This window comes from Microcaecilia unicolor, chromosome 1 (assembly GCF_901765095.1).
Source record: "Microcaecilia unicolor chromosome 1, aMicUni1.1, whole genome shotgun sequence".
Taxonomy (NCBI): Eukaryota; Metazoa; Chordata; class Amphibia; order Gymnophiona; family Siphonopidae; genus Microcaecilia; species Microcaecilia unicolor.
The window spans coordinates 63,682,754-63,702,675 of NC_044031.1; the positions used below are offsets into that span (position 1 = coordinate 63,682,754).

The following is a 19,922-nucleotide window of genomic DNA, read 5'->3' on the forward strand; positions in this document are numbered from 1 at the left end:
CGCCAAAAGCAAGGGAGAAGAGATGGGCTTTGAGTAAGGACTTGAAAATGGGCAGGGAGGGCGCATGGCTTATGGGCTCGGGAAGTCTGTTCCAGGCATAAGGTGATGCGAGGCAGAAGGGGTGGAGTCTGGAGTTAGCGGTGGTGGAGAAGGGTACAGATAGGAGTGATTTGTCCTGAGAGCGGAGGTTACGGGTGGGGACATACGGGGAGAGGAGGGTAGAAAGGTAATGGGGGGCTGCAGATTGAGTGCACTTGAAGGTCAATAGGAGAAGCTTGAACTGTATACGGTAGCTGATCGGGAGCCAGTGAAGCGACTTGAGGAGAAGGGTGATATGAGAGTATCGGTTCACGCGGTAGATAAGACGTGCGGCGGAATTTTGGACAGATTGGAGGGGGGATAGGTGGCTAAGCGGGAGACCAGCGAGGAGAAGGTTACAATAGTCAAGACGAGAGGTAACGAGCGAGTGGACGAGGGTTCGGGTGGTCTGTTCAGAGAGGAATGGGTGAATTTTGCTAATATTATAGAGGAAGAAGCGACAGGTCTTAGCTGTTTGCTGGATATGGGCGGAGAGGGAGGAGTCGAAAATGACTCCAAGATTGTGGGCTCAGGAGACGGGGAGGATGAGGGCGTTGTCAACAGAGACAGAAAGTGGGGGAAGAGGAGAGGAGGGTTTGGGTGGAAAGACAAGGAGCTCAGTCTTTGCCATGTTCAGTTTCAGATGCCGGTTGGACATCCAGGCAGCGATGTCTGAAAGGCAGGCCGAAACTTTGGCCTGGGTTTCGACTGTGATGTCGGGAGTGGAGAGGTAAAGCTGGGTGTCATCGGCATAGAGATGGTACTGGAAACCATGTGATGAGATCAGTGAGCCCAGGGAAGAGGTGTATATCGAGAAAAGAAGCGGGCCAAGGACAGATCCTTGAGGAACCCCAACAGAGAGTGGGACGGATGTGGAAGAAGAGCCATTAGAAAATACTCTGAAGGTGCATTGGGAAAGATACGAGGAGAACCAGGAGAGGACGGAACCCTGGAACCCGAATGAGGACAGTGTGTCAAGAAGTAAATTATGATTGACGGTGTCAAAGGCGGCAGATAGGTCGAGGAGGATGAGGATGGAATAGTGACCTTTGGATTTGGCAAGGAACAGGTCATTGCAGACTTTAGAGAGTGCTGTTTCTGTCGAGTGTAGTGGGCAAAAGCCAGATTGAAGCGGATCGAGGACGGCCTGAGAGGAGAGGAAATCAAGGCAGCAGCTGTGGACAGTGCGTTCAAGTAATTTGGAGAGGAAGGGTAGAAGGGAGATGGGGCGGTAACTGGAGGGACAGGTGGGGTCAAGTGGAGAGAGAGAGGTTGAGGATGTGACAGATTGAGGGGTTAACTGTAGGAGAGATGTTTGTAAGCAGATTGGTGGGAATGGGATCAGAGGAACAGGTGGTGCACTAAGGTTGCGCATGAAAATACTGTTGTATTCTGTATTTGTACATAAGTATTTCCAACAGTGGCCAACCCAGGTCACAAATACCTGGCAAGATCCCAAAAAGTATAAAACATTTTATGCTGCTTATTCCAGAAATAAGCAGTGGAGTTTCCCCAAGCCCGTTTTAATAATGGTCTATGGACTTTTCCTTTAGGAAGCCGTCCAAATCTTTTTTTAAACCCTGCTAAGCTAACTGCCTTTATCACATCCTCTGGCAACGAATTCCAGAGTTTAATTACACGTTGAGTGAAGAAACATTTTCTCCAATTCGTTTTAAATTTGCTACTTGGTAGCTTCATCGAATGTCCCCTAGTCTTTGTATTTTTGGAAAGAATAAAACAGACGCTTCACGTCTACCCGTTCCACTCCACTCATTATTTTACAGACCTTTATCATATCTCCCCATAGCCATCTTTTTGCCAATGAAGAGCCCTAGCCGCTTTAGCCTTTCCTCATAGGGAAGTCGTCCCATCCCTTTTATCATTTTCGTTGCCTTTCACTGTACCTTTTCTAATTCCACGCACTACTTATAATTAACAAGCAACTGACATTAATTGGCATTAATTAGAATTTACACTTGGAACTGTCTAAGCATATTCTGTAGCGTGATGTAAGTAAATTCTAGGTTGCACAGTTGAAAAGGGGGCATTGGCCATGGGCGGGGTATTTCTAAAATCTATGCATATTATAGAATACACTTAATTTTGGCATTGGGATTTACACCAAGTTTTACTTAGCGTAACTGCCTGCGACCAAATTTAGTCACGTGGATGGGCGCTCAGCATATCCTATAAACTGCAGAAATTTAGGCTTATTCTATAAAGTACATCTAAATTAAGGCATACTTTACAGAATACACTTAGGCATATTTATTTTCGGCACGGATATGTAGAATCTAGTCCAAAATGACTAGAAGTCCACCCATTCAGTGTATGGAGATCCCTGAGACCCAAGCTGAAGCTGGAGGACAAGCTGAGACTGTAATCATGTTTGGATCTGATTGTTCAATTTTAAAACATGGAAAATTGACTAGCAGCTAGTATGCTATGGTGCTGGCTGATTGACCTGAGTTGGTCTATGCTACCTGAGACCCTGATGCTATTCCACCCCTTCTTATCTAGAAGACAGAATATACATATGCATTACCTCATTGTTCGCATAGTGCAAATCCATCATTTCTCCAAATGCATCTGTCACCTTTTGCAGTACTTCCCTGAATTTAATTGGTCGTCGAAATGGAATAATCCTGTAATTTCAAGAAGGAGCAGAATAAGCAATGTTTCCTACTCATATCAAATAGCTGTGTTGCACTAAAAAAAAAGCAATTCAGTCAGATTGAGTTTTGTGTTCATAGGAAAACAAATATGTTTAGAACTGCAGAAGATCCCTCTGTTATAGTAATGGTCTTATAAAACAGCCATTTATAATTACTATTCAAGATGTCTTCCATCTATCCTTCTAGTGCAGTGTTCTTCAATGCAAGGCCCGGGGGCCAATGGCAGGCCCCTAGAGACCTCTGGGGCAGACCCCACCGTCATTCTGTATTTTCCTCTAATACTCTCTGCTTCTCTATCCAAGCTTAGGTCAGAAAAGGAGAAGTGGATGGGAGGAAAAGCTGCATGCTTGAAGGACATTTCTCCTGTCTAATCTTCATTTCCTGGATCACCTTTGCTGTTTGTGTTGCTCTCTGTGTTACTGCAGAGGTTTTTCTCCTGTTTTTTGTGGGGGGGTTTTGTTTGGAAGTGTGACAAACAGTGGGTCTCTATGCCTGAAAACTGTATTGTTTCATGAAGTGTATTTCTCCTAATTGGACAGCAGTGGGCACTTGTTTTGAGTTTTAAAGCTGTTGCAGAAAAAGACTTTCTCTCTTCCAGTTTCAGCTTATGGCAAGGTAATCTGCAGTACCATTGGACAGCTACTTTCAAAATTGATGCCCTGGGCTCTGATTGGCCCTGGATTTGAAATCTAGCCTGAAGGTACTAGATCTTCTCCAGTCTCAGCCAGGGAGCAGAGAGAGAAAGATCTCTTTACTGAGGCCCTCTGAGCAGTTATAGTTTATAACTTGTGAGAAGCTACATTTCCAGAACTCCCCGGGTACTATCCAGGTAATAAACAAATATTTAGATAGCTTCATAATTGATCCATATTCAGTTACCTGTTATTGCTTGCTGATTTCACATTTTTTCTGTTCACTGTTCAAGTTCTGTGACAAGAAACCTTATTTAGTTTATTGACTCTGCTGTCCTGGACTGACTAAGAATCCTGGTTAGTGTTTTTGGGTCTGTGGATGCTTTATGGGAACTGAGGGATCCCTGGAGTGTGGCATCAGTGTCTTATAAATCACAGGAGAATAACCTGAGAGTGGGAGACTAGTTCAGAGGCAAGCAGGACCCAGTTGGTGGGTGGAGGGTGCTAGTATAGTACATACGTACATAAGTAATGCCACATTGGAAAAAGACCAAGGGTCCATCGAGCCCAGCATCCTGTCCACGACAGCGGCCAATCCAGGCCAAGGGCACCTGACAAGCTTCCCAAACGTACAAACATTCTATACATGTTATTCCTAGAATTGTGGATTTTTCCCAAGTCCATTTAGTAGTGGTTTATGGACTTGTCCTTTAGGAAACCGTCTAACCCCTTTTTAAACTCTGCTAAGCTAACCGCCTTCACCATGTTCTCCGGCAACGAATTCCAGAGTTTAATTATGCGTTGGGTGAAGAAAACTTTTCTCCGATTTGATTGTTTTAAATTTACTACACTGTAGTTTCATCGCATGCCCCCTAGTCCTAGTATGTTTGGAAAGCGTGAACAGACGCTTCACATCCACCTGTTCCACTCCACTCATTATTTTATATACCTCTATCATGTCTCCACTGAGTCGTCTCTTCTCCAAGCTGAAAAGCCCTAGCCTCCTTAGTCTTTCTTCATAGGGAAGTCGTCCCATCCCCGCTATCATTTTAGTCGCCCTTCGCTGCACAAGCCTAAGTGAAGATGAGGCTGGGTATGACTCTTCAGGTGGCCGCTAGGCGTTTCGTGACAGGAAGTGATGAATGCCATTGATACACGCTGATCAGCAGTGTTATGGCCCTGCATGGGAAAATATTTGGCAGCTCTCCATCTGAATCCAAAGTGGCCTTAAAGACCGCTGTTCTAGAGCTTGCTTTAAATGCTCTTCCTTACAGACTCTGGATGTACTGTCTCACTTTGGAGACCATTTATTTATGACATTTTTATCCCACATTAGTCCAAGAGAGTTTGGATTCAATGCGGCTTACATGACAAACATTAGTAGCATAATACAATATTGAAATATAACAGGTTGTTTAATACATTGAGTGAAGATTTATGAAACCTTAATATCTTAATATAAACAGGTATGACGTGAGTAAAAAAGTTACCCAATTAGATACAACAGTATTATATAGGAAAATTGAAGGAATAAAGGAGGAGCTTAAAATGAGTGAAAAGTAATACTATGTGGGTAAATTGACGGGGGTCTATGATTGGCAATGACATAGTAAGGACTCAAAATGACTAAAGGGGGCAGTAGTTGTAGGGGATAGGAAAAATGGAATAATAGGGTCTGATAGTATTTCAATACAGATTTAGTTCTTTGCATTGTTGACTTAAAGAAAGGTAAAATTAGTTATTACCTGATAATTTTCTTTCCATTAGTCCTGACAGATAAATCCAGAGACTGGTGGGTTATGTCCCTCTGCCAGCAGGTGGCGATAGAGAGAACTTCTAAGTTTCACTACATGTGATCATATGCAGCCACTGAAACCTCAGTATGATCGATACCAAAGCATAGTGGACTTTCCAACTGTGACTAAACTTCATTCACTTGTCTTGAGACATATTAAAGATACCCTTCAACCGCCTAAGTGGGAAGCACTCATGCAGCTCACAGCAAGATATTGGCTTCAAACGTCGACGAACCAAAAAACTGCAACCTGCAACACGTAAACCCGAAACTATGAAACAAGAAACTCTAACTCACAAAACAGAAACCATGGGAGGGCCTCTGGATTGATCTGTCGGGACAAATGGAAAGAAAATTATCAAATAACTAATTTTACCTTCCATAGCATCCCACAGATCAATCCAGAGACTGGTGGGATGTACCTAAGCAGTCTTCAATATGGGCGGGACATCGAGACTCCAGTTTTCAGAACGGAAGCCCCGAACGTGGCATCCGTCCAAGCTGCTACGTCCAGACAATAGTGCTTAGAAAAAGAATGTACAGATGACCAAGTCACCGACATGCAGATCTCCTACAATGAAACCAACTTGGATTCGGCCATGGAAGCCGCTTGTGCTCTAATAGAATGAGCCCACAACTTCAACGGCGGATCATTCCCCAACGCAATACAGGTCGAAGAAATAGCCTCTTTCATCCAACGAGTTACCGTGGCCTTCGAGGCCTGCTGTCCCTTTTTATGACCTGCAAACAAAACAAATGATCCAAGCACCAAAATTAATTTGTAACCTCAAAGTACTGGATGAGAGCACTCATCCAGGTACCACAGAGCCCGAAACTCCGTAGGGTAGTCCTCCCTGCGAAATACAGGAAGACAGAGCTGCTGATTCATATGGAAACGCGACACAATTTTGGGCAAAAACGAAGGAACTGTTCGTATCGCAACCCCCGCTTCGATAAATCGAAGAAATGGATCCCTACAGGACACCGCCTGCAGCTCCGAGACTCTCTGAGCCGAAGAGATAGTGACCAAGAACACCGTCTTCAAGGTTAAGTCTTTCACCGTCGAACTAGCCAGAGGCTCAAAGGGAGGTCGCTGAAAGGCTCGCAGCACCAAAAAAAAAGATGCCTAGTCGGCAAGACAGGCACGAGAGGAGGACGGAGATGATTAACCCCACGCAGGAAACATACTATGTTGGGGTGAAATGCCAGAGAGACTCCTCAAAGACGCCGTCTAAAACATGCCAATGCCGCCACTTGAACTTTCAGAGAGCTCAAAGACAAGCGTTTATCGAGGCTGTCCTGCAAAAACAGGACGAAGCCAAAAGCCCCGCCGCCGAACACCAAGACTCAAAGGTCCGCCGTAGACATGGAACACTTCCTAGCCCGGAAAATCGTGGCAATCAATCTGTCTGAATAGCTTTTCCTCCTTAACCGTCCCTCTCAATAGCCAGGCCTTAAGACCAAAGAGGGAGGGATCCTCCATGAGAAGAGGACCCTGCCGCAGTAACCCTTGCTGAGCTGGAAGGCGCAACCGAGAGTCAATCTGAAGACAAACTAGACCCATGTACCACAGGCTTTGAGGCCAATCCGGAGCTATCACAATCACCCGACCCAGGTGACGACCTACCTGACCTAAGAGCCTGCCTATCATGGGCCACGGAAGGAAAACATAAAGGGGTTCAGACTGTGGCCATGCCTGAAGGAGAGCATCGATCTCCTCGGACCGAGGGACTCTCTCCCTGCTGAAAATGTGCGGCACCTTCATGTTGGTGCCCCGTGCCATCAGATCCATCACCGGAACTCCCCATCTGTCCGTGATGAGCACAAACGCCCGAACGGCGAGCTCCCACTCCCTCAGATCCCGCACGTGGTGACTCAGAAAGTCCGCCTCGATGTTCATTGATCCTGCAATGTGAGCCACCGAGATCAGAACCAAATGATCTTCCGCCCACCGGCATAGCACAGACGCCTCCTTGGCCAGGTGTGCACTCTAGGTGCCCCCCTGACAGCTGACATACGCCACTGCTGTCGCATTGTCTGAGAGAACCCAAACAGGTCTCCCTTCCAACAACAGATGAAAGGCCCGAATTGCCAGACGAATCGCCCTCAGCTCCAAACGGTTTATGGACCAGGAGGCCTCCGTCAGGGACCAAGTTCCCTGAGCCAACTGATCCAGACAATATCCGTAGTTACTACAATCCAAGCCGGCGTCACAAGAGGCATCCCCTGGTTCAGCTTGTCGAGACGGAGCCACCAATGCATGACCAGCCTGGCCTCCAACTCCCAGGATAGACAAATGGAGTAATCCTCCGAGAGGGGAGACCATCTGCTTGAAGCGAGCTCTGAAGAGGCCGCATGTGACTCCTGGCCCATGGAACCATGTCCAATGTGGCTGCCGTGGACCCCAACACCTGCATGTAGTTCCAGGTCTTGGGTGCACTCAGCTGCAAAAGGCTCCAAAACTGAGACTGACGCTTCAGCCGCTGAGTTTCCGGCAAAAAACCTCTGCCTGACTGAGTGTCGAATAGTACCCTGAGATACTCCAAAGACTGGGACGGACTCGGGTGACTCTAGTCCAAGTTGACGATCCAACCCAAGGATAGCAGTAAACCGACAACTCTCTCAGTCACCTTCACGCTCTCCTGGAAAGAAGGAGCCCTTATCAGCCAGTCATCCAGGTAAGGGTGCACTTGCACCCCCTCCCGTCGGAGTAACGCCATGAGTACCACCATAACTTTGGAGAAAGTTCTGGGTGCTGTAGCTAGCCCAAAAGGCAGAGACCGAAACAAAGTGTTGGCCCAGAACCGCAAAACGCAGAAACTGATGATGAGGGGGCCAAATAGGAATGTGCAAGTAGGCCTCCTTGAGGTCAAGAGAGGTCAAGAACTCTCCTGGTTGAACTGCCGCGATGACAGAACGAAGAGTCTCCTTGCGAAAGTGACGCACGCGTAGGGCCCTGTTCATTCCTTTTAGATCTAGCACAGGCCGAAAGGATCCCCCTTTTTTTGGAACCACAAAATAAAAGGAGTATCAGCCGAGACCGCGTTGTTCCTCCGGAACAGGAACCACCTCCCCTAACTGGAACAAGTTGTTTAAGGTCTCCTTGACCGCTGCTATCTTTTGAGGAGATTTGCAAGGAGATTCTACGAAAAATTCTGCCAGAGGCTGAAAGAATTTCAGTTTGTAACCGTCTCGGATAATGTCCAAGACCCACTCATCTGAAGTTACCCTGGCCCATTCTCCCAGAAAAAGGGACAGCCGTCTACCCTATCGACGCCTGAAGATGGGCCAAGGCCCCATCATTGGTGATGCACTCCTGAAGCCAGTCTTGAGGCAGCACCGCCTGGGCGGTGGTACCCACAAAAAGGCTGCTGCTTCTGCGGGAAACGCAGTTTCAAAAAAAAAAAAAAAAAAAAACCTGGCTGGCCAATACCACTGGGCATCTCAAAGACAATTCAGTGAAGTGCTCGCACAAGGGCCACATTTTGGCTTGTCCTCAGGCAAACGCTGGCCTTTAGAGTCTTCCAGATCCTTAACAATCAGATCCAAGTCCTCACCAAAGAGCAGTTTTCCTCTGAACGGCAACCGAGCCAAGCGCAACTTAGAAGCAGTATCCGCCAACCAATGCCGCAACCACAACCCCAGTCTCCTCTGCCAACGGATCCCTCAGCAAGCACCCCTACTTACTGGAGCAGCGAGCTTGCTTACTGTGACAGCAGAACAGAGTTTTTTTTTTCCTTCAGACTCACATGAAGCAAAACCAGGAGATGGGGTAGGAAGGGAGGAACCTGGCACCACCAGGTGTACCCTGTTCGCCTATAATTCAGGCGAGCCCTCAACCCCTAAACACAGCTCAACTCGGCCCAAGGGAACGGGTGAGGAGCCAGAATCCAGAGCTGCAGAGTTATGACCATCCACCTGCTAGATAGAGAGAATACTGAGGTTTCAGTGGCTGCATATGACCACATGTAGCAAAACTTAGAAGTTCTCTCTATATCCACCTGCTGGCAGAGGGACGTAACCCACTAGTCTCTGGATTGATCTGTGGGACGCTATGGAATGGGTTTTTAGTAAACTTCGAAATGATATGTAATCATGTTTGTGAATGCATTCAACTTGAGAACTACTTCACAGAAATGGCTCTATGACCTTGGTATGGTCAGTTGCAGATGGGTGATCACTTACAAAACCAGTTTTCTCTTTATTTATTGCTGGAGCTTTAGTCCTCTTGACTTGGCAATGGATGTTACATCGTCATGTCACCACTGGGTCAGGATGGCAGGTTCATTCTCACTCAGTCTCAGGCAAAAGACTAAGAAAGGGCCTCTTCTCCACTCACAGTTTGGCCAATAATCAGAAAGCAGCCAAGAATGATACTCCAGTTTATTCAGTCAGAACATACTACTGATTACTATACTGAATCCCAGCTTTCGTCTGGAGGTTTGCAGATATCAAGCTACTACAACTAATTCTAGGACAGCTGCCAAAACACCAGAATGCTGTTTGAGAAATTTACCTTCTTCCAGAAATATCCTTATGATAAGTTTGTTTTAAGAAGTCTTTTCACTCCATAACTAAAGAGTTTGGCCTGAACATGTATAACCTGGAGGAAAGGAGGAACAGGCCAAATCGGCATAATCGAAAGCTGATTTTAGCCGGCCTCAACTGTTTCCCGTCGCAGGGACGGCCAAAGTTCAAGGGGGCGTGTCGGTAGTGCACCGAAGGCGGGACGGGGGCGCAGTTAAGAGATGGCTGTCCTCGGCCGATAATAGAAAAAAGAAGGGCGGCCCCGACCAGCATTTGGCCGACTTTACTTGGTCCATTTTTGTTCACGACCAAGCCTTGAAAAGGTGCCCGAACTGACCAGATGACCACCGGAGGGAATCGGGGATCACCTCTCCTTACTCCCCAAGTGGTCACCAACCCACTCCCACCCCAAAAAAACAATTTAAAAAATTTTTTTTGCCGGCCTCTATGCCAGCCTGAAATGTCATACCCAGCTCCATGACAGCATTATGCAGGTCCCTGGAGCAGTTTTCAGTGGGTACTGCAGTGCACTTCAGGCAGGCGGACCCAGGCCCATCCCCCCTACCTGTTACACTTGTGGTGGTAAATGGGAGCCCTCCAGAACCCACTGTTCCCACATGTAGGTGTCCCCCTACACCCCTTAGGGCTATGGTAGTGGTGTACAGTTGTGGGGAGTGGGTTTTGGGGGGCTCAGCACACAAGGTAAGGGAGCTATGCACCTCGGAGCAATTTGTGAAGTCCACTGCAGTGCCCCCTAGGGTGCCCGGTTGGTGTCCTGGCATGTCAGGGGGACCAGTGCACTACAAATGCTGGCTCCTCCCACGACCAAATGGCTTGGATTTGGCCGGTTTTGAGATGGCCGTCCTTAGTTGCCATTATCGGCGAAAACCAATGGCGGCCATCTCTAAGGTCGACCCAAATGTTGAGATTCAGCCGTCCCCGACCGTATTATCGAAATGAAAGATGGCCGCCCATCTTGTTTTGATAATACGGTCGGGAAGCCGCTTTACGGGGCCGTTCGATTATGCCCCTCCACGTATCCCACCAGGTCTCAAGCCCCTGTTGTTGATATAGTTGGTTCTGTCCAGGGGTTGTGGGGAGGGAAGGATACTGGTGTATGTGTGGGGGGGGAGGGGGGACATAGAGGGAGAAGTTAAGAAAACTGGTGGGAGCTTACTTTGCATGGCCCTTTTGTGCATGGGATGACACTGGGTAATATTTCTGGAGGTTTAAGTGTTTTAATTGTTGAATCTTTGTGCTTTTGTTCTGTGCACGGTAGAAAAAGATTCTCTGAGTTTGATGTATGTTTAGTGTGCATCCTCTTGACAATAAGTTATATGAAAGGTCTCAAGCCCCTGCTAGGCTTCTGGAAGAGTCTATGCTCCCTGATGTGCTCCACCAGAAGCTCTTTGGAAGAGGCCTGACAATCACTTAACAAAGAACGCTATTCCTTATAATATTTAGTCAATTTTAGGGTCAGCAGCTATATTATCTGTAGGGTCATATTTCCATCTACTCCAGTAGCTGGGGAGTATGTCCAGTGCCAGACAGACTTCCACAGTCTGTGTCCCGAATGTGGCAAGGACAGATCAAGATCAAAAATATATATGTTATATTGCATCATATGCTATGAGCTTATCTTACCGGGCAAACTTGATAGACCATGCAGGTCTTTATCTGTCATCATTTTACTACGTTACATCTCCTAGCCACCTTTTGGTCAGTCAGGACAATAAGCTGCTTTGATTAAACTCAAGTAGGAAAATGTATACAGGATTATACACTCAGCTGTTTAGTCATATAAACACAGACAGGTAACACATATGGTATAGCTGTATGCCCAAAGCACATCTCTGTACAGATCTATGATGGTCTTCAAGAGTACCCTGTCTTGCTAGTTCTGCACTTGGTAATAAAATATATTAAAGCCAGTGGCAGTAAAAGGCAATAGGTGGAGAAGGGTGGACAGGCTTCATGTTGCAGCTTTAAGATAACCAGATGTTGGGCACAGCTCCCATAATAATAATAAAGGGATAGAAGTTCTAGATCAAACAAACCTGGGCCTGCCTACAACTATTCAATACCAATTCAACTGTTCAGGCAGCTTTTCTGTTAACAGTATGGCTCTGCACCCTTGACCCCAATAATTCAGGACAAGGATTTCTTTCTAGCTGTTAAGTACTCTCTGATAGGAATTGCCCATAACAAATGGTAGCTGGGCCAGGAAGGAGAGCTCAATCACACTTCAGGCACACACCTTCCTCATTTACACAAACCATGAGACCAGTGAAAAAAACTGACTAATTCCTCTTGACTTTCTGAAGGCCCTGCAATCCAGGAGTTATGCTGTGTGGTATTATCAATTAAAATGACCTTTGGCCTTAGAGTGCTTCCTACAGCCATTAGAACCAAGCCATTGAACCTCACATGGCATAACTAGAGAATGTCAAAGCCAAGGTATGCAACAGTGGCTAAATGTTCTTTAATTCCAAATTTGTAATCCACTTCAGGGCTGGCTCAAGGAGTTGGAGTATCCCCATTCTTAAGGCCAATTTTGCAGGAAGAGCTGCTCAAACAAGGGTAAATTTTCAGTGCCAGTGCCAATTAACTTACCCTTAACATTCAGTGCCACTACCTGTATAGGTAGCAGTGCTGACTCATACTTACATACTATGCCAAGAATTCAAAATGCACTAACCCTACCTATGAAACGTCAGAACTGCAAATATTCTACAACATTATTATCTGATCATTTTATTCTTCTAGTTGAGTTGGTCCTGTTTTCTTTCAACAGGAAGCAAGACTGAAGTTTACCACTTCCTCTTGTTGGTTTTCTCCTAAGCCCTTTCCAGGCTCATATCCATGTTCTGTTTCTTTATTCTCCCTTTCTTCCACTCCTTCCCTGCAACTCTCTCCATCATTACTCCTTCTGATTCATCTTTTTTTACCATCTCCTATTTGCTTTTTTATGTACCTACAGATAAAATTTCATTCTTCCTTCTCCTCCCTCCAGTCACCATCTTTTCACCTTTCACTACTTACCAGCTTTCCATTTCCTACCCTTATTTCTCTACTCCTCCCATTTCCCATTTCTGTCCCATTCCTTCCCTAGCCTCCTCTTCCTATCTTGCACCCATTTTCTAGTCCTCCGTTTTATTCCTCTGTACTTATCTCTTCATCAGTCTTTCATCCCCTAATCAGTCACAGCTCCTTCCCTATTGCTCATCCACTCACCAGCTCCAGCGCCTTTCTTATGTCTTATCCCCTTATCCAGGCTCTCATTATCTTCTTCTACATCGCCCACTTCTACCCTCTCTCATCTCCTCCAAAGATTTGTTCCCTGCCTTTGCTTCATACCCACTCCATAGTTCTTTCAATTGTCTCCCGAACCCTCCCCCATCCCTTGGTCTCACATCCTTAATCATACCTCTTGCCCAATCATTGTCCCCATTTTCCACTCAATCTCTGGTCAATTTCTTAGACTCTACTCTTTTACCCTACCCAGTCCCCAAGTATTCACTCACAAACGCACTCAAGCCTTGAGTTCCAACATAAACTCTTGTTCTGCAGTTCCACCCAAACTTAAGACATTCCACCTAAGTCCAAGTCCTTGCTCCCTCATGTCCTCCTACATCCTTCTCTCCTTCTGCAGCTCCCACTGATCTACTTCCTTCTCCTAAGCCCAGCATCTATCCCTCCTCAGCATTCCTCTGCATATGCCCTTGTTTCTTCTCCCACCCACATCATCCCTTTTCCTCTCACTCCCCCAGAATCTGCATCTTTCTCCCACCCTGACCTAGCATCTGCTATCATCAGCACCCTTCCAGTCCCAACCTGCAAACCCTAGCATCATCATCAGCCCCAGCATCCTGCTGGTCCCAACCTCCCTCTTCCCCAGCTTCATGCTGTTTTCAGTCCCAGGCCGACCCACCAGCATGTCTCCTTCCCAGTCCTAGTCCTCCTATTACTATCAGCACTTTTCTAGTCCCAGCTCTTAAATATCAGCTAATTTCCAGTCCCAAGCCTCAGCATGAGCCCTCTACCGCTAACTCCAGACTCCGCCCCTTCTGCCTCGCAGCACCTTATGCCTGGAACAGACTTCCTGAGCCCTTACGCCATGCGCCCTCCCTGCCCATCGTCAAGTCCTTACTCAAGGCCCATCTCTTCTCCCTTGCTTTTGGCGCCTAACCACCTTCCCCATCCCTGTTACCTACACGGACTACGTAGTCTGTTACCGTTAGATTGTAAGCTCTCTTGATCAGGGACTGTCCCTCCCCGTGTTTAAACTTGTACAGCGCTGCGTAACCCTGGCAGCGCTATAGAAATGCTAAGTAGTAGTAGTAGTAGTAGTACCTAGCCCCAACCGGCTATCAACTCTCAGGAGTATAATTTCCAAGCTACCTTGTTCCTCTCTCTCTTTTTTTTTAAATTTTTTTTTTAAATCCAAAGGAACAAATACCCCAGCTGTACTCCATGCCCCTGGTGGAATGATTTCCATTTGATGTGATGGCTTACCTTTTCTCCCCATCATATTCAAACTTCAATCTTGCCTCCTGTGGAAAGAAAACAGGCTAAGCATTAGTTTGTCATTTACTGTTCATGAAATACATGAGATTCAACAAGTGAAAAGCTCTAATGTTGAAAATTTGACCAAGGTTGCAAGGATCGTCAGTGGTGGGGAAACATGAGCTGAATCCTGCTTTCCCTAATTCTCATTCTATTGCTGTAATCACTAGGGGTGTGATAATCAGCTGGCCATGTACGGATAAAGTGAACTGGACAGTTTTGTATTGTTAACTTTGGATACACAGCACAGTCAATTTCAAGCCACGTATCTGATCTAACCTGCCTAACTTAGGCCGGTCAGTTCTCACTAACCGAGGAATGTGCCTTGGGCCACCTCTTTTTGTCTGGCTGAAGTCTATATAAGCACATAAGCACTACCATGCTGGGAAAAGACCAAAGGTCCATCAAGCCCAGCACTCTGTCTCCGACAGCAGCCAATCCAGGCCCCAAGAACCTGGCAAAAAACCCAAAATTTAATAACGATCAATGGACTTTTCCTTCAGAAATCTGTCCAGACCCCCTTTAAACTCAGCAAGGCCAGCTGCTGTCACTACCTTCTCCAGCAATGAGTTCCAGAGTCTAACTACGCGCTGAGTAAAAAAAAACTTTCTCCGATTTGTTTTAAACCTACCACATTCTAATATCATCTTGTGTCCCCTGGTTCTATTATTGTTAGAAAGCGTAAACAAACGCTTCACATCTGTCCGCTCTATCCCGCTCATTATTTTGTAAACCTCTATCATATCACCTCTCAGCCGCCTTTTCCCAAGGCTAAACAGTGCTAGCCGTCTTAACCTCTCCTCATAGGGTAGTCGTCCCATCCCTTTTATCATTGATGCCTGGACAATCTTTAGACAGACAATAGTGAGGGACCAGGGGAAATGGGGATTAACATAGGGGTCCTTTCACAAAGGCGTGCTGTTTTAGGGTATGCTAATCATTAGCGTGCACTAAATGCTAGACACACCCATAGAAACATATGGGCAACTCTAATGTTTATTGTGTGCTTTGTAAAAGGACCGCATAGTGAGGTTTTTCTGGCTCTTGAAGTTAGATGGGCATAATCCGAGAAAATTGATTTCTAAGCCATTCTTCCTACAGCTACTTCTGTGACTGCAGACAAGCCCCAAAAGGAATAGACTGCCATTATAAATGAACGGATCTCCAACCTATAACTGGATTTTGGTAATTTGTTTGCCTCTTTCCTTTTCTTTCTCTGGCACACAGCCTCACTCTACTGCCCTAATTCTTTAAAGGCAATGTGGCTCACTATAGCTCCAGTAGTGGCATAGCTAGGACTTAATGGGCATCAGGCAGAAAAATTAACATGGCCCCTTATCTCTCCCAAGATAGTGAGGACTGGTTGGTGGGGGGGGGGGGGGGGGGGGGGCAGGGGAACCACTTCAGAGCGCCAGTAAACAAAATCTGCAAAAAGCAAACACGTTTCAGACATATATAGAAAACCTATCATAGTAATAGAAATACAAACTAAAATGCAAGGTATCAGAGATTTACATTGCCCAAAACTGACATATTACAATTAATAAATCCAGAAAAAAAAATACTGTTTTCTTTGTTCTTTGAGCATTACTTTGGACTCTCTGGGGCTCATTTTCAAAGCATTTAGACTTACAAAGTTCCATAGGATTACTATGCAACTTGGAGCTTTGAAAATACGCCTCCATGTAACTTTGTATGACTAAGTGCTTTGAAAATATGCCTCTCTGCATCTTTTCTGTTTTTGACATTTTCTCTATGTCCACTATCCACCTTCCCTCTGTATCCTTCATCTCACCCCTTTGTCCCTGTCCCAATACTCCCCCAATGTTCAGCATTTGCCTTCTCAATGACCCCCATCTCCCCTTTGTGTCCCTGTCCCTCTGCAACCTCCGTGCCCAGCGTCTCTCCATTTCTCCCCTTCTCTCCCCTGCTGTGCCTGCTCCCACATCTATCCCTCCCCCAGTCCAGCATCTCTCTCCCCCTTCCTCTGATGGTCCAACATCTCTCCCCCCAGTCCACTCCCTCTCTTTCTCTCCCTTTGCCTACTCACCCCTTTTGGTCTGGGTCTCTCTCTCTTTTCCTCCACTTCCCCTCAGGTCCAAGATCTCCCTCTTACCTCTCCCAATCTAGTCTCTCTCTTTCTCCAGGTCCAAAATCTATCCCCCTCTTCCCCTACCAGGTCTAGTCTCTGTCCCCGCTCCAGAAGTCCAGAATCTCCCCATCACAGGTCTAGCATTTTTCCCTTCCTCCTCTCATATGTCCAACATCTCTCTCTAGCACCCCCCCCCCCCCCCAACAGTCCTCCAAATTTGTATCGGCAGCGACAGTAAAGAAAACAGGTAATCCTCTGGCCAGCCCCACCAGGGCTTTTCCAATGCTGTGTCCAAGCTTTCTCTGATGTGGTTTATTGTGGGTGGGACATGAAAGAGGAAAGGCCCTGGTAGGGCCAACTAAAGGCTTATCTGTTTTCATTGCTTCCACTGCCGGCATAAGTGGGGAGACTTGAGGAAGATGCTGGAATGGACTCATGGGGGGGAGGGGGAGATAGGTGCTGGACAGTGGAAACAGAGAGGGCACTTTGCCTTGAGACAGCAGTTGGCCCCTACCATTGGGCATTCCTGGGCTATTTGTTGGGCTTGCTCACTGGTAGCTAAAGGCCCTGGCCTCCAGCCTGCCAAGTAAGCTGTGCAAAAGACACCAACACAGAAGTCCACCTCTTAAGAACAGAGCTTCCCCACCCCCCACACCAAAGCCAGTACAAATATATTTAATACAGCATCAGAAAAAAAAATACCATGGGCCGAATATCTCCAGACATGTAGCCAGGGCTAGATTAAGGTATAGGCAAATTAGGCACAAGCCTAGGGTTCAAACGTTTAGGGGGACCCTACTGGATGTGCACAGGACTAAAGAAGCTAGGATTGCCAACTGTCTGGATTTGTTCAGGAGATTATATATATATAAATTGTCTTGAAGCTAGAAGGATAGCTGAAGTGTCTAGATATTTTTCACAGTTTAATCATCTTTGTCTTCCCTCCCCCTTCCACTGCAGAGAGTGTGGTAGAATCCAGCCAATGGAAAGGCTTCTAGTCAAAATAAGGTGGAACTAAGTTGCAAGTGCTATGGGGGAGGAAGGAGACTGAGTTTTGCATGGGATCTTGGAGACAGCCAGTAGGGTTACCATATTTTGTCCCCCACAAAGGAGGACACATGCCCCGCCCCCACCATACACCACCCCACCCCATTTTCCCCTCCTCCCTGTCACACACCCCGTCACCCCCCTCCCCTTACCTTACTACTGCCCTGGTGGTCTAGTGACCTCTTCGGGGCAGGAAAGAGAGTTGAAGTCTCACTTCAACTCTCGGCGGCCATTTTGAATCGGTGCCGAGATCAGCAACAGGAAGGATGCATGCAGGGCAGTGCTCCGGGCAGGAAAGAGGGGGCTCTTTCCTGCCCAGAAGGCGGAAGAGGTCACTAGACCACCAGGGCAGTAGTAAGTAAGAGGGGAGGCTAGCAATCTGCCCGTTTGTCTGCCCACCAGCCTGCCCGTTTGTCCACAAATCCGGACAAACGAGCAGATTGGCAAAACCTGCCCGGTTGCCCGGACATATCCGGGTAAATCCAAACATATGGTAACCCTACAGCCAGTGAAACCAAGAGTATGTTGATGAGAAAAACTAAGAAGAGGTAGGAATATAAAAGGAAATTTTTTTTTTTTTTTTTGGGGGGGGGGGAGCTGTCTGCGGCTGAAGGCTGAGAAAAACCAGCAGCAAATGCAAGAATTTTAGAGAATGATGGGCAGAGCTAGTTGGGGGAGGGGCAACTGATAGAATGAGCTCAAGAAGAAGCAAAGCACCAGAGAGGCACGAGAGTGTGTGAGTGAGTGTGTACGTGAATGTGAGTGTGTACGTCTAACTGAAAAGTGATATGCTGAATATAAGAATACCCATACTGGGTCAGACTAATGGTCCATCTAGCCCAATATCCTACTTCCATCAGTGGCCAATCCAGGTCACAAGTACCTGGCAGAAACCCAATTAGTAGCAACATTCCATGCTACCAATCCCAGGGCAAGCAGTGGCTTCCTCCATGTCTATCTCAATAACAAATTATGGACTTTTCCTCTGGAAACTTGTTCAAACCTTAAACCCGGATACACTAACTGCTGTTATCACATCCTCTGGCAAAGAGTTCCAGAGCTACTATTCTTTGAGTGAAAAAATATTTCTTCCTATATATTTTAATTTCATTGAGTGTCCTCAGGTCTTTGTACTTTTTGAAAGAGTGAAAAATCGATTTACTTCTACTTGTTCTACAACCACTCAGGATTTTGTAGACCTCAATCATATCCCCCATCATCCGTCTCTTTTCCAAGCTGAAGTGCATGAGCATGTGTGTGCCTGAAGAATTACGATGTGTGAATATATGTGTGTATGTTTTTGTCTTGGGGGTGGGGGGAAGAGTTTCAGTTTGAAAATTTAGGCTGGAATGGAGAAGTCCACTGGTACAAATGTACATGTGTACATACTCAGTGAAGAAAAATTTTGAGCCCCAGGAATTTACCCAATTATTAATTAATTGGACAAATTCCCTTTGAAAACTGTTCTAATACTGTCTTCACTTCGTCTATATTCTTTCAGAAACACAAAAGAAAGCTAAATATTTAGCTTCTTTCAATTGTAAAGTCTTTTTCACATTTGAAACTTTGTAAATATACACCTCAGACACATCACCCTTGACATCTCTTCCAGAGACAATGGAGGGTAAAAAAAATGGCATGCTCAACTTCCTTAGGTCTCAGCCCCTGCTCCAGAACTGCCAAGTTACCCAGCTCCAGGAGAGAGATTTTCTGGCTAGTCCTGCTATTTGAACTTCCTGCTTCTAGCCACTGAAAGCACTATACGTCCCATAATACACTATAATTGCATTGTCAGAAACCAGGAAGTATGAGTAACAGGAGATGGCATGACATCACAAAGCTGAAGCTGGTCCACCCAAGGTTGTTTTCATTCTCCCCAATGCAGCTGCCACCATCTTGGTACACCCAAGCCAGATAATGGGCCAAGCACGCTCCTGCCGTCTCCTGTTAATCAAACCTCCTTGGTCAGAAATCCAGGACTGGCCTAAAATCTCCCTCCTGGGACTAGGTAAGTAGACAGGTCTCTAGCTCTAATCATTAAGCCACTCCATTCAAAGCATATGCTTGCTTAGTCCTCATTCACAATTACTGCTGCCACCCCCACAGCTACAATAGGCTCTGCATTTTTCCCTGTTTCTTCTAAAAAGGTGACTTGTGGAGGGAAAGCCATGAATGAAGATGGGGTGGGGGAGTGTAGAGACTGAGAAAGTGGAAGTGACTGGAGGGGGTGGGGGAGATGGAAAGAAATGGACCTCCATGGTAGGGGGCCCACATATGTATGTTTGCATGGGCCTACTATAGTGTTAATCCAGCCTTGCATGCAACCATTTATGTGGCTCCCAAATTCTGTAGGAGAGGCCTAAATAATCAAAAGCAATCACTATATGTATCAGTAAAGTCTAGATAAGCTTTATAAACCTAACTTTGCTCTAGTACTTCCTTTATTCTGGTTAGTGCACTGTGCTATATGATAACCCAAATCCTTGTGGGGGGAATTCTGAGTAATCTGT

The 19,922-nt window shown here is 46.3% G+C and overlaps 1 protein-coding gene across 2 annotated transcripts in view; it reads right to left on the reverse strand.

Moving 5' to 3' along the window:
- LOC115466611 (mitogen-activated protein kinase kinase kinase 3-like) overlaps positions 1-19,922 on the reverse strand; it is a 320,888-nt gene that overhangs the window by 107,539 nt on the left and 193,427 nt on the right. For both annotated transcript variants that reach the window (XM_030197973.1, XM_030197964.1), the window contains exons 4-5: positions 14,223-14,260; positions 2,624-2,723 (exon numbers count right to left, since the gene is read on the reverse strand). In XM_030197973.1, the coding sequence (XP_030053833.1) occupies positions 2,624-2,723; positions 14,223-14,260 (138 nt within the window). The remainder of the gene's footprint in view (positions 1-2,623; positions 2,724-14,222; positions 14,261-19,922) is intronic.